This window comes from Acipenser ruthenus, chromosome 3 (assembly GCF_902713425.1).
Source record: "Acipenser ruthenus chromosome 3, fAciRut3.2 maternal haplotype, whole genome shotgun sequence".
Taxonomy (NCBI): domain Eukaryota; kingdom Metazoa; phylum Chordata; class Actinopteri; order Acipenseriformes; family Acipenseridae; genus Acipenser; species Acipenser ruthenus.
In genome coordinates this window covers 84,904,102-84,920,125 of record NC_081191.1, presented here as the reverse complement: position 1 = coordinate 84,920,125, position 16,024 = coordinate 84,904,102, and the positions used below count along the sequence as shown (strand labels likewise).

General features: G+C 39.1%; 1 protein-coding gene across 1 annotated transcript in view; it reads left to right on the top strand.

Annotated features, from left to right (window-relative positions):
• LOC117435756 (corticotropin-releasing factor receptor 2-like) overlaps nt 1-16,024 on the top strand; it is a 107,630-nt gene that overhangs the window by 72,605 nt on the left and 19,001 nt on the right. Inside the window, exon 8 of the mRNA XM_034059170.2 lies at nt 9,147-9,219. Within this exon, the coding sequence (XP_033915061.1) occupies nt 9,147-9,219 (73 nt within the window). The remainder of the gene's footprint in view (nt 1-9,146; nt 9,220-16,024) is intronic.

Sequence of the window (16,024 nt, the reverse complement as noted above, 5' to 3'; positions counted from 1 at the left end):
GTCTCCCACATGCCTTTTGGCAAAATCCAAACGGGATTTGATATGGGTTTTTTTCAGCAATGGCTTTCTTCTTGCCACTCTTCCATAAAGCCCAGCTTTGTGGAGCGTCCGGGTTATAGTTGTCCCATGGACGGTTTCTCCCATCTCAGCTGTGGATCTCTCCAGCTCCTTCAGAGTTACCATTGGCCTCTTGGTTGCTTCTCTGACTAATGCCCTCCTTACCTGGTCACTGAGTTTTGGTGGCCTTCTCTAGGCCATATTGTGCCATATTCTTTCCATTTTTTAATAATGGATTTAACGGTGCTCTGGGGGATGTTCAAAGTTTGGGATATTATTTTTATAACCCAACCCTGATTGGTGCTTCTCCAGAACTTTATCCCGGACTTGTTTTGATAGCTCCTTGGTCTTCATGATGCTGTTTGTTTAGATATGCTCTCTAACAAACTCTGGGGCCTTCCAGAAACAGGTGTATTTAATCTGAGATCATGTGACACTTTAATTGCACACAGGTGGACTCCATTCAACTAATTTTGTGACTTCTGAAGGCAATTGGTTGCACCAGAGCTTATTTAGGGGTGACACAGCAAAGGGGGTGAATACTTATAAAATCAAGACTTTTCAGTTTTTTATTTGTAAATAATTTTGAAAAATATGTAGATTTTTTCCCCACTTCGACATTATGGACTATTTTGTGTAGATCAGTAACACAAAATCCTAATTAAATCCATTTTAATTCCAGGTTGTAACACTACAAAATGTGGAAAAGTCCAAGGGGGGTGAATACTTATGCAAGGCACTGTAATTACACAACAATAATAATAATAATAATAATAATAATAATAATAATAATAATAATAATAATAATAATAATAATAATAAATACATACATACATAAATATATAAAAGGGACGGGCACCCCGTCACACTTGCACCCCCTTTTGCGCAGCACACATGGCCCAACGGCCACCCCAGGCAAAGCAGAGCCGGCGACCCCAGGCGACGGCGGTCCCAGACCCCCAACCTGCGGCAGCTCCGGACCCTCCAACAGCAACAGCTCCACACCCTCGGGCGGTGAACTCGGGAGGGGAGCCCCTGGTCAAGAAGGCGGCAGCGGGAGCTCCACTTCTTCCTTGTGTTCTGTAGCCAACGGCTCCCTTTTCTGGGGCTCCAGCCCCAGACTTTCCAGCAGCGCAAGGGCTGCTGCTGGCTTTAACACCACCCCGGGTGATGACAGGCAGACATGCCCGGGCGGTGACGTGCAGGCTTCCCTGGGCGGTGACGTGCAGGCTTCCCCGGGAGGTGACGTGCAGGCTTGGTAGCCCTAGGCGATGCAGGTGTGGCAACCCTAGGCGTTGCAGGCTCGGCACCCCAGGCAGTGTGGGACTGGCAACCCCAGGCGGTCCCCATTCCTCCCAGGTAGAGCACAGGCCTCGAGAGTGCTGCGGTAGGCCTCCCAGCTACCATCCGGTCTTCCCTCCTCCTCTCCGGGCCAGGGGCAGTTGAATGGAATGGACCCTCTCCACAGAAAGGGCACTGACTTGAGGCCTCCACCAGGCAGAAGTATTGATCCCAGCGGCCCCTTTTGGGCGCTGGACGTTCATGCCGCAGTGAGGGTTGCTGTTGCCATCTTCTGCGGCTGCTCTTTCCCAGTTTCAGAAAATACTTTCCCTGGTGTCGCTGGTCTGACTCCTGGAGACGCTGCTATCTCACGATGACACCATATGTGGTAAAGATGGTTTGAGTGGCATGGGTGGTGACGTCAGCGTCCAGGAAGCAGCATAAAATACTTTACAAACAAAAAAAGGGCACGCAGGCCAAAACAAAAGGTTCACAAAACTAATTACAAAAAAAGATAAAACAAGTACCTTTGTAACAACTTCACACAAATAGTAGCAATCATATGTTTAGCACTTCGTCTCAGTAAGTCTCTCTCCTTCTCCAACCAACCTCCTAATGAGCCCAGAGTGGGTCTTTTTATACTGTGGCTGGAGCCTTAACTACCCATCAATCAATCAATTATCTCATTAAGCCACATTCCTCACAAGGTTTTTTACGGATGGGGAATGAACTCCATCCTTGTCACAACACACAATTCAAAATAATGATACAAAATGCAAATAAATACACCAAACTATAATAATAATAATAATAATAATAATAATAATAATAATAATAATAATAATAATAATAAATACATACATAAATATATAAAAGGGGCGGGGACCCCGTCACAGACAGAATCAAGTTTTTTTTTTTTTTTTTTTTAATGTTCCCAGTGTTTTAGATCCTACTACATTGCCTGGTAGGATATTCCATGCATTTAAACTCCATGCATTTCCATGCATTTAATAAGGACTTCATACCTTTTCTTCTAAACTTACCTTTACTCAGCTTCAATGCACTCCCTCTTAATCTACTCTCGGTGCTAAATTTTAAGTAGTGTCTTTGGTTTTATCTGTACCATTTACAATTTTATAGACTTCTATCAAGTCCCCTCTTTCCCTTTTGTTTCTAGGTTGAAGAGGTTTAATTATTTTAACCTTTTCTCATAGCTCATGTCATTAAGTCCTGGGATCAGCCTATTTTCCCTTCTCTGTACCTTCTTGAGTGCAATGATGTCTTTTTTGTAGTGAGGTGACCAAAATTGCGCACAGTATTCTAGTTAGGTTTCCTTTTTAAAGTCTATGTTCCCTATTTCCACCCTGTTCAGTTTATACTGATAACCTAGATTTGTACACCCTATATCCAATACTTTGCATTTCTTAACAATCAAATTTGCCACAAGTCTCCCCAGTTACAGAGAAGGTCCTCATCCCTTTGAATTTACTGGGCTGCGGTCCACTGGTCCCCCAAATGTGGTATCATCTTCAAATTAAAAAATCTTGCCATCTGTGTCTTGGTCCAAATAATTCATATAAATAAGGAACAGTAAGGGTCCAAATACAGACCCTTGTGGTACCCCACAAAGTACACCCCCCCCAAACCAAGTTTACACCTCTCATGATTATTCTGTGCTTTCTGTTTTTTAGCCAGTTCTGTATCCCATTATATATCCTCCCCGCTATTCCTGCTGATTTAAATTTAAGTATCAGTCTTTTGTATGGGGCGTTGCCAAAGTTTTTTTTTTTTTTTTTTAATAAAGTTAAATTATTCCATGAGTACTGCCATCATCTACATTAGCTGTAACATCCTCAAAAACGTTGTGTAGGGTAGTTAAGCATGACCTCCCTCTTCTGAATACTGCACATACTGGCTATCCCCTGTAACATTGTTACTGTACAAATAGTCTTCAAGCTTACCTCCTGATATTGCTTTCATCATTTTGCATCATTTTTTTTCATCATTTGTTATGGAAGTTAAATTATAGGTCTATAATTACGTGGGTCTGTCTTACCTCTCAGTACTGGCACAACATTTGCAAAAATAGGAAACTGGAGAATAGGAAGTCCAAATATGGCCACCCTGTTAGGAGACAGGTGGCTGAGTTGATTGTTTAATTGATGAGCAATTAACCTTTTATAAAAGCATGTGGCTAGGGAAGCCAGACAGGAGAGGGTGTGCCATCAAGGAGTGACTAACAAGTGCCTGTTATTTTGACTGTGAAGAAGGTAGATGGCTGTTAGTGTTCCAGTGAGAGATAGGCTTTCTCTTTTACTGTTGTTAAAAGTGTTTTGTTTTTTTCTTTATTTTCACTAATAAAAGTGCTCACACGCACTTTAATTGCATATTTGTGTCATGTGCTTCCTGACACACAACCTGACCACTAAGCCTAGTGTCAGAGTGGGATTGAGCCCCATAGTGACCTGTGGAGAAACTATGCCAAAAGTAAAAAGAAACAGGATTCTCAGTCTTTTTGGAACTTGCTCGAGAGCAGCAAAGATTTGGAAGCTGTCATGTATGAGGTAATATGGACCCTGGTACGATGGGACAGGGTGCGTTGGATGTTATGCAAGTGTACGTGACCAGGACATCTGAGATGACTGCTGGAACATGGTGGTGAACTATATGGCTGCAGACATGGAGAAAGAAGATCCAAACTTTCAGGAGGCGCTGGGAGCACCAACAACACATTCCCAACCAACTCTGCTGTCTTGGTGTTGACAAAAATTGTGATGGAGGAGGAGGAGGAGCCAGCTCCTTGCAGGCACACCTTCTCCAAAACTGACTGAGTGGCTTCCCTAGCCAGGTGCTTTTATATCATGTGGCAGAGTTAATTGATCATCAATGAAACAATCAAGATGCCCACCAGTCTTCTACCAGAATGCTCGTATTTGGGCTTCCTGTTTCCCAGTTGTCTATTTTTTTGAAGTGCAGGGCTTTTGCCCTGCCACACCCCTGTATGTGGAATTCTTTTCCATCTTCAGGACTAACTCATGTTTCAACAACATACTTTTCAGTTGACTTGTCTGCTTCTAACAATTTATTTCTGATGCTTCTGGAACTAACACCTTTAGAACCTGTTTTTTGTTCCCACAAACCCTCTGCCTAATTTAAATCCTTTCTGTTCTCCATAAGGATTCTTTGTATGCTTCATGCCCGAATAGCTGCACCACTATCAATAATATGTAAGCCATCTGTCTTGTAAGCTCACTTTTCCCCAAAAGGTGCTCGAGTTATTTATGAACTCAAAACTGTGCCTTCTGTATTTACTCTCTAACCATATATTTAAACCAGTTGTTCTTCTAAGCTTCTCCTTCCCTGCTCTCAGCACATTAATTATTTTGGCAGTTCAGTGAACCTCACTTTTTAGTACAGTACTGACCTCTCGCATATGTTATTTGTCCTTACATGGACAATTTATTGTTGGTTCTGTACCAGCTCTGTTTGTGACCTGATCTACTTTGTCAATCACACCTTCAACTCTGACATGAGAGAAACAGATAGCACAACTGTTTACTAGCTCCCTTCTACAAGAGGTCTCGGTCCCTTCTACTGTAATTGTCTGCTCTGTCTGTCTCCACTTTGTTGATCAGCAGGCTTGCCAGTAGCACTAATTCTATCCTTCACTGTATTACTAACCTGCTTTGTCGCTATCAGACCTGTTCTTGTGACACAAGAGCTAGAAACCTGTTTGCACGTTCTGGATTCTTCTCTCTGCTACTTGAACTTTTCGTTATCCAACCTTTTTCTTTTCCCTCTAACTACAGCTAAGAATCACCTAGAATTTTAGGACCGAGACAAACCGGTAATTAAAAACTATACAAACATAATTTTGATATTTATTTTAACATCATGTAATCAAAAAAAACTACAAAGCTATGTTGCAAAATTCTACCAGAAGTCATAATAGTAGTACAGTATTTCATGTTAGATTTCAAAATCTCACATTTTTCCATTTTTGTTAGTTTTTCGTTAAGTATATGGAAAACCAGAAAGCGGTATGCAATTCAATATGTTAACATTATTCAGCAGGTTTCTTGACTTTATGAAGCAAAATTAGTTAATTGACCATAGCTATCCTGCCCATTCCTTGTCTGATACTTGTTCATACTGGTAATGTAGCCCTCTTTTCCTGCATATTTGAAATATCTATTCAACTATTGTTTAATCGAATAAACACCAGGCTGCACATATCAGCAGCTCTTGTTATATATTTGTTTTGTTTTTTGCCTGTGAGTGAGATTGTTCTCTTATTTGTCACTGGACCCCAAAGGGAAGGCAGTGAACACCCATCAGGTTCTGAGGTATTACAACCCTGCCAGCAATTGTATTTCGGTGTAATTCATTGTTGTACGCAGCCATTTTTTTGCTTAGATAACTGGGAATCATGCCTGAGGATAATCAGTCTGTTCCATTAAAAGATGATTTGCCATTAAAAAGCATATCAGTTTAAGCTATGCAACTGTTTCCTGGAGGCCACGCAAAGGGAGAAAAAAGGCAAAAACTTAACACGATAAAATTACAAGATAGAAATGCTCCTTTTCCAATACAATGTGGTTGTTGTGAGATTTCAGTAATTGTTTTAACAATTAAAATACAATATGATACTTATAAAATAATTCTAGACTGTTGTTGGCTTCTGTTACAAAAGTAATCAAGAACACATTTAATTTAGCCTTTGCAACTATGACCCACTGCAGTATAAAACAAATCATTAACATGCTATTAGGAGCCATTCACAGCTGGATTGTTTGTGCTGTGTATCAAACAGAGTGTAGTTTGGTTGCATATATGAATATCCAACGCAGCACATTACCTGCCACTTCAAGACTTAGGTGTCTTGAGCCGATATATATATATATACTGTATACAGTGTATAATAGACAATAGATATATTTATATATATATATATATATATATATATATATATATATATATATATATATATATATATATATATATATATTTTTTTTTTTTTTCCTGGTTATCCACATACTGTATCTAGAACGAAAGGAATACCATAGAACTCACAGGCATTCCATTGGAATTCATCTACATTTACAGACATTATTATAGAACCACTATTGATCAGCTAAACAATAAGGGTGGAAAGTGAAACAATATGATGAATTTAATTTAAATAGCTGTTGCTGAAAGGAAACAAGTTTGGTTTATTTTGTAATCATCCCAGCTCATTTATATTCATGAAAAATGCCTTTGTTAATCAAATGACATCCTTTTCAGTATCAAAGGGCTTGGTTATTTAATGTGTTTCTTTAAAGAACGCATTTTATTAAAAAACACAACAATGTGTTGGAGATTAACACTAGAACCGCCAGATTTTCAAACTTTTTATCTAGAACTGCCATGTGGGTCACTTTGACCCATACATTTTTAAACTGCTTCGTTATGAAAATGAAAGACATACTATCGGATACAACTGAAAAGTTTTATTCATGAACATCATATCTAACATTTGCATCACAGAAACACCGTATTCAAATGGAAAATTAAACATAAAAGGCTTTATTTTTAAAATGAGCGCATATATAGAACGACTACAAACAGTGAAAAAATATAATAAAGTACACATTTCAAAAGACCAGGTGTAAACGGGTATATGTACACACAAAACTATAAAACCGAAATCATTGTTTCTAATACTACATAAAAATAAAATATAACACTACTTCCAGTATGACGGCTGCATTGTACTCTATGGAGGAGTGTACGCGCCTGCCAGCTGACTGTGCCTGCATCCAGGAGCTGTGTTGTAAACACAGACGCAGTTCCATTGAACACTGTTGTGTAAACACGTGTAAACTGGTACATACAAACCTGTAAAACCAAAATGTTTTTTTTTCTAAAAGTAATATAAAAAAATAATATATAAAATATGTTTCATATTAGACACATAATTTGTTATCCTACCTGTCATTTCAGTTTGCTGTATGCAGCTTGCCATATGTCAAAATGACTACTTTCAATATTAAATATTTCCTTCTGATATATTCCCAGTTGCATTTGTGAAAAAAAACAAATGATTGTTGTCTCCCAGGTACATTAAAAAATAAGAAACTAGGCTTTCACTGAGTTGGCATCTTGACAAATCCACAATCATAGCAATATCTGTCTCGTAGTCAGTCTACAAACAAAGGCTTGAAAAAAAAACCCAAAAAACGTGTGCTAGGAGGAGGAGGAGGCGGCGTGTCTTGTTTGCTGCGTTTACAAAAACAATAGGATATCTTACGTTATATAAAAAAAGACATGTATTGTAATGCATGGGTCACATTGACCCACGTGGCGGTTCTAGGTAGAACTGTTTATAACTTTGTCATTTATGCGATTCTGACTATCAAACGCCATCAAGATATTTAATTAATATATTTAGGAAAAGTCCAAAACGGACATACATGTACAATTTACAATGGAAGAGTAATAAACATTTTAAATGCAAAATGGGTCACACTGACCCGCATGGCGGTTCTAGTGTTAAAAAAGAATGTTCTTGGGTACATATTGTAAAAACAATAGGGATAATTATGACATATAAAGGTGTTGCTGGTACCATTTAAGAGTGTGTTGGGGAATCTGATGCTGTTTGGCTGAGCTGGAGATATGTGGTGACTAACTCCAACTGGGTTTAATCAAAGCACAAAAATGATTGATTCTGCTGTAGCCTTAGAATAATACCTACGCTGTTACATTATCTGGCCTCATTATTTTGGCTAATTATTTGAAATGTAACTATAACCTTTTTCTCTTGTACCTTAAGGGAATATGTAGCTTCAGGTTTTCCAATTCCTTCTCATTCATGTGCAGCAAATTCACCATGACTGTAAATCCACATATGTGTAAAGCAGTGATGGGTAAACCTCAAAGGTGCACAGTGTTAAAGCATGGCCCCGGCTTGCCTTTATTCACAGCTATTTTTTTTTTTTACTCGTATATGAAAATTACCCTCTGAAAAATGGTATTTGATAGATTTTGCTTAATAACATTTGTTTTAAACATGTATGCTTTTTTTAATTGAAATCATCATTTTAGGTTTTCAGTTTCATTATTCACCAATGATTGCAGCACATATGTTAGATTGAACCACTGACCGAAGGGCAGTATGAGCTGCTGGTAATCCTCTTGTGGCAAAAGGGGGTAACAGTTTCAACAAAATATTTCCTTACATATCTGCTGGCTTGACACACCTATCCTTCCCTTGGCAATTGTAGAATTGTACACAGAATGCAATAAGCAATATTTGTTATTACTGATTCACAATCAGGTGTATTTGTACAGTGGGGTTAGAAGAGAAGTACTATACAGTACAAATATACATGTAAATCTCTGGACTTCATCACCCAGAACTCACTGGGGACATAAGTAGGAAGCAGGAATTAACAGTATTTATGTTTTCAGCACATGGTTATTGTGACTGATTTATTGTTTAAATAGGATTTGCTATTCTTAATCTTTTTATATGCAAAGAATAATAATACATAACAGTTTATCTAGTAAAATATACTCCCATACACTGTATTATATAATATTGTTTTTTTCTTGAAACTGAACACAACATTATTATAAAACATAATCTCTCACAAAAATTTCAAGAAAATTCATCAAGCCATTTAGAAGAAATTATAACAGGATAAACTGCCAAAATGTTTAATTTGATATAGGCCCGACATCATGTTTAAACTCTCTTATACCAAATATTTTCAGAAAGCATTAATTGCAGAACATGATCTGTATATTCATATTTTTCATAGATGCTGGTTTGGGAAGGAACCTGGAAAGTATATTGACTACATCTACCAAGGCCCAGTGATTCTTGTACTTTTGGTATGTATATATTCATATCTTTTCAATAAACAAGTGATTACACAGTACAATACAATAAGGCAATGTAGGCTGACACAGCAGGATTTACCTGTTAGATTATTCTTTACTGTGGCAGTTAAAAATAAGATTATGTGAATTTCAATTAAATGAATGCTACAGTATTTCTTTGGGTTTTCACTTGAATTTGCCTTTTTTTTAAATGTCTGTATAGCTAGAAAATGTTTTGTCATGTAAGTATTTTTTTATGGTTAAAATAAGGTTTTTGGGATGGTACTGACAGAGGATCAAAATCCAGCCTAAGGAAAAACAATTCATGATTCGGACAGTGTTGATGACATTATTGACTGGATTCAGATAAGATACTGTAATGAATAAGATATTATTTACATATTTACCTTTACATTTAATTTAAAAAATATTACCTGATATGCAGTTCCATATGCTACATAGAACAGGTGCAGTTTTGATAGAAGCATGTTACAGCAAAAACGTCTTTAAAAAAATGTATCTGTTACACTTTAGGTTATTTAACCTCAGTGGTGTCCATATATGTCAATGGCTGCAAAGGGAAACAGCTGGTTGGCTAATGACAGGGAAGAACGTGTTGATAATGAGGTAGGGATAATTTCACCACCAGTTGAAATGACCTCGGAAGTACAAGACTACATGAAAGTAAAGTAACAGATATTGAAAATCTTGGCAAAGGCATATGTTTGTTTGAAAACCTATACGTGAGACCTGCGCTATTAAAAGGTTTAGTAACAGCTGTTTTGTGTGTGTTTTTCATTGCATAATTTGTCTAGCAGGTAATTCACTTATTTAAGTAGATGTCAGTAACATGAAATGCATTTAAAGTTAGATATATATATATTATTGTTTACATTCAAATCCATGATTTATTCTTACATGATGTAATGGTGTTCTATATATTGTGACATCATTTTTACTTCTATCTTTGAATCTGCATTAATTCTAATTAACATTACTTTATATGAACTTATATTTTTATTATATTATGCAATGCTGGCTCTGAGGATCAGTCTTGATTTGGCCTCCCCAGCGCATCAGCATGCACAACTTTTGAATGAATTTTGTTTATTTATTTGTTATATATTTATTGAAGTTAATTAGTTCATTCTTTTCTGTTGAGTCCCGCTGGCATAATCGTGTTCAGTCTATTTAGCCATTTACTTTCTTTTATTCTTCTATATGTCACATTGTCTAATTTTAGCTGTTCTAATACTACAAACATCATTTATGTCATGTCCTTGACGTGCTGTACTATTGGTTCATTCTTTTTTTTATTTCTAATTAATGAAAGGTGGTTCTGAATTATTTTATATAAAGTAGTTCCAGTCTCTCCAACATATTTGATTTCATCACATTTTTCACAGGCTATTCCATAAACGACATTGCTGTTTTTATAGTAGGTATTAGTTTTTAGTGGATATGTGTTGTTCTTATGTTTAATTATATTGTAGCGTTCTCGGTTCCCGCAGGCAGGCGCATCACACAGAGCGAGGAAATCCACACACAGGCGGAGGGCGGGCGTGAACCCGGGTCCTCTCGCACTGAAGTATAGCGACGATACCGCTGTACAAAAGAGCCGGCTCCTTTGCAAGGAGCGTATATCGGGCTCATGTCTCTGTGTGTGATTACGTCACCTACCAGCCCTACTGCTGCCTTCCCCCGTGCACGCTACAATATTTTTACTTTTGTCCATGTATTTACACACTTTACATCTACTGGTGCACATGTTCGTAGAACCTATTTTGTCAATTATTCTTTTATGTTTACTGTGAACTAAAATATCACCTAAATTAGATTCTCTTTTGAATGCTACAACTGGGGCCTTAAGAAGTACTTTTTTAAATTTTTCTGAATTATGTAGACTCCGCAAGTGTTTCCAAACTATCTTAGAAATATTGGGCAAAAGTTTAGAGTAAGTCATTCCTAATGGAACTCTTTTGACCTTTTTATCTCTATTTTTATAATCTAGTAGATCATCTCTTTTTAGTTTATCCAGTTTACTTAACTCCGTCTCTATAATTCTTTCTTTGTATCCTCTTTTTTAAGATTTGTTTTTCATACATTTCTTTGTTTTACATAGTCACTTTCTTTTGAGCATATTCTTTGTATTCTTATTCCTAGACCCTTTGGGATTGCCCTTTCAGTGTGTATCAGATGTGCAGAGGACATGTGTAAATAGTGGTGCATGTCAGTAGGTTTACAGAAGAGGTCAGTCTCAATTGAACCTTCAAGTTTTACTATGGTATCTAAAAATTCTATTTCTTTTCTTGTCCATTGAATCTTTTGGCATCATACAGTATGTCCTTTGGTCATGAGTGTTGTTGAATTAGAGAAAATACACGAAAGAGTCAAAAATATTGTTACCACATCATACAGCTGTGACTCATGCACTATTCCTCTTCAGTATTCATCATACTTTTCTATGTGGCTAACTAATGGCACTGATTATAATTCTACTCATAATTTCTGAATAGTCTGTCCTCTTAGTGTGTTCACATAGAGCTTAGTGGATTTATCATAATTAAACTTCTTTGCTTTTTGTTCTTTGGTAGGTTTGTCAGGTGTATTGGACAGCTTCAACACTAATTAAAGGAACCTTACAAAAGTCCACATAATTGCACAAGTTCTGTGTAAGGGTGGGGTCTGCGCTCCAGTTAAGGTTTTGGGACATTGAGTAATTTACTCTCTAATTTAAACATTATGGGCCATATACATAACAGGTTGCTGTAATTTCCGGCCATTAAAAAAAATTACCAGGCAGTGTTTATCATGCAATTTATAAAACTACTGCCTGGTTATTTTACCGACCAGTAATGGGTTTAGATGTGATTTACCATCATGGATTGTTACAGAGGGATGTTATCTAACCAATTGTCAGAGATATACAAATGAGCCATGTCCCCTACTTAAGACGTCAATGGCATACACCGTCTGTTTACACCGTCACTATGGCTACGGCATGTCTGGAGGCAGGCAGGTTATCCGAAATATCGAGATGTGTTTTAAAAATAATAATAATTGCACACACAGGTGCTGGATGTGAGTGAGAGGTTAGGGTAGGTGCAGTATAGGCGTTTTGATTGAAAAAAATACACTTTTTTATATAGCTTATATGCACATGACTTCCTGAAAAAGAACTGTAGCCACCAGAAATGTAATGTGTTGTCACAGTTTATGGTATTTTACTTTTTGGTTGAGATAAAAAAGGATCCTCTAATGTAGCACACATTTCCTTTGCAGCGCAGAAGAAAGTACAGTAGGCACGACACTGCATCAGCAAGCTCCGGTTATATTTCTCATAATATTACATTTAAAACTTTTGTTTGAATGACAAATGGCACAGAATGACAGCACTACACAGTTACATTAAAATACAATTAATTGTTAAATGGCAGAAAAATCGGCTATGCTTTTATTTGTTACTGTATTCCCTCAGTTTGCAAATACCTGCACAATCCATTCAAATACAATACATACAATAACATCTCAAATCTGTTTCTCATACAGTACACCTTACCATACAAAAAGCTTCTTTAAAACTAAAAAAAATAAATACAGGGCGATTGGAAAACCCTGCCCGTCACACAATACTACTGAGTTTGATAGTGAAATTGGATTAGAAAACACTACATATTTCTTGCAATTTATTTGTAGTTACAAAATACAACTTCTTAAATTTAACATCATGCAATGAAAGAAACTACAAAATGATATCGCAAAAGTGTACCGGAAGCCATAATAGTAGAACAGTATTTCATGTTAGATTTCAGAATATTAAGTACAGTATATGGAAAACTACAAAGCAGTAGGAAATTAGTTATGTTAATGTAGCACCCACAAGATTTAAGTAAAGTACTTACGTGTTTAAACCTGTGTGATATCTGGAAAATGCCTATTTTTTTGTGTAAACTAAAGTTCTGTAGTTTAGGAGGCAGCCTGGTGGTGGCGCCATTCGAGAGAGACTGATATAGATCTGCATTGTTACTTGCTCTTCAGAATGTCACTGACCACTGAAGCAGCAACACTGACTCTGTCTCTCTTAACTGATATATTCAGGTTCGTATATGAGAGGTTTATTATGTTCTTATAAGGCAATAACTTTGTTAGGACGACTTTAAAGATATTAAACATCTTGTATTGTTCAATTATGCCTTACAAAGCTTTATAAAAAATATATATTAAATGCTGTGTAACCGGGAATATATCTCTCTCTCAGGACTACATGTCCACGTGTTTAATGTGCAACGTGAATTAGAAATAATTCAAATAATATTGTATAAATTGTTACCAAAAACGAAAACTAAATGTACTAATGCAACACAATGTTTCTTTCTGTAACTACGCATTTTATTTTAAATTGTGAAATTAAAGAGAATGTCACTGACCACTGAAGCAGCAACACTGACTCTGTCTCTCTCAACTGATATATTCAGAAAAAAATATAAATCTGCCACGGGACTCGACGACGATACCGAGGACCTGTAACATTAACGTAACATTATTCAGCAGGTTTCATTTTACTTTATGAAGCAAAATTAGTTAATTCTATAGGTTGATGCAACACGTTTAGCTATAGCTGTAAATAGTAATAGGGGAGATCTGTACTGACTGTCTGACGTATGTATGGTGCTGCAGGAAGAGGGCAGCAGCCTCGTAAGATCCGCCAGTCAGTCATGGCAATGACACGGACAGGTGGGGAAGAGGGTGTGTTGGATTTCCCTCTCTCTGAGTGGCTGGAAGGCAGGCCTTGGGGGATTGCTGAACCTATAAACAATGCTCTGCTGTTCCCTCAGATCTGCCCCTATAGGACGTACACGAGCCAGCTGGACGAAGAACAGTGCAACGAAATATAGCACAATACAATACAATACAAGATATAGAGCAGTAGCAGGGAAATCTGGGCAGACCCCCGCAAGTATAGTTTTTAGCAGCGCAGTTGAGGGAACTGCAGAGTGTTAAACAGGCCATACAGGTAGCGACGGTCGGAGAAACGCTGCATTAGTGCAGCACCTTTATTTTGTAGTTTCTTTGTGCCTTCTGTTTTGATTACTGTTTCGTGCACCTGCGTGTGTACACAAGGTATTCTGTGACGCCTTCTACCATTGATGGTAAAAATAGGACAGCAGTGCCACCTTGTGGACATAAATAAATAGTGCACCCAAGTAGTGTTTAGCACTGCAAATTTCTGTCTCCTGTGTCAGTGAATTCCTCACCCTTCCACACATGGTGTTAGCGGTGGGATTCACTGGCACTGCCGACAAAAAGCAGTGCACCAAAAAGGAGCAGAAATGGGTGCCACCCAGTTTGTAGCCATGATGGATCTCCTAAGTCTGACCCTAACTGCTGCGGTACAGGGGGCTGCTAGGCCAACGGGACCTGATCCCAGGATGCAAAGCCGTACCAAGATGACAGCAGAGGATCGCCCTGAAACCTATCTGGAGGTGTTTGAGGCAATGGCAACTTCTGCAGGTTGGGACCAGGCACAATGGGCTCTAGCTACCTCTTGCCACAGCTGACGGGGGAGGCGCAAGCAGCGGCGAGGACGCTGTCTCCAGAGTGTATGATGGATTACCCCACACTGAAAGCAGCCATCCTTAATCTGGGGGGTATGCTGGAGCGATGCCGCCGAAAGTTTCGGGAGTAGTGCTTCTCAGCGGAGGAGCATCCCAGAACCATCGCCCATCGGCTGAAGGATTACGCCATGGGCTGGCTGAACCTGGATGTGAATACCAAAGCCAGGCTGGTGGATATGATCGTGGTTGAGCAATTTGTGGAGTGCTTGGCCCCGGGACCTAGGCTATGGGTATGGATATGGGTACAGCGACAGGCACCTGCCACTCTGGAGCAGTCAAATTGGCAGAGCAGTACCAGGCAGTGGAACCAACGCCAAGGCGAAGGGACTGGGGGGAAGGGGTAGACAGGTTTTCGGATGGGGGGTGTCGGTGGGGGCTCCTAGCCCGGGAACTGCGGCGGGGTGGGGTTACCCACGGGCTGCTACGGTGTCAGACCGGGGTCTCGCATGGTCACCTTATCGTCGAGCCTCTTTGATGGCTCCGGTATTTCCACCTCTTGCTGAAGCTCCAGGGCGAGAAACTAGTCCACCGAGGTGTTGGACGTGCAGGGAGGTGGGCCACATCGCTCAGAATTACCCTGTGATGGATTGTGACCTCAGCCGACCAGGTAAGCGTGTTCAATTACCTCAGTCACTTCAGCAGACAGGTTTTGTTATTCCTGTGTCAGTGGATGGTACAAAAACCCAGACTCTCTTGGATTCAGGGTGCGGTCAGTCCCTAATACAGGAGAGCCTAATCTCACCGGGGCAGAAACAAATATTGGTACGGGTGCATATTAAATGTATTTATGGGGACGGATGCTCTTATCCCAAGGTTAGTATAAATGTAAAAATTGGCCAGCAGGTATTGTCACAGATTTAAACCCCATAAAACTAAACGGGAGCGGCCGGGCCACAAAGAATGAGGGCTGGCAATGGAGGGAGTCTGAGAAGTTTCAGGTGGGGGGGATTGGTGATGAGACTGGGGGGAGGCCGTGGAGCCAGCGCAGGGGTCTGGTTCGGCTGTGTCCGCTCAGGACCGACCCGATCCCGAGCTGAAAGCCATGGGAGCTGATTTTTTAGCTTATTCCCGTGACTTCCGACTCGAGCAAGGACGTGACGACGTGCTGGGCAGGCTCTTTGACCAAGCAGCTGTGGTTAATGGTCAGGTGGTCGAGCCTAGACACGTCGCCGCGTACCCTCACTTTGAAATTGCTCTAGATC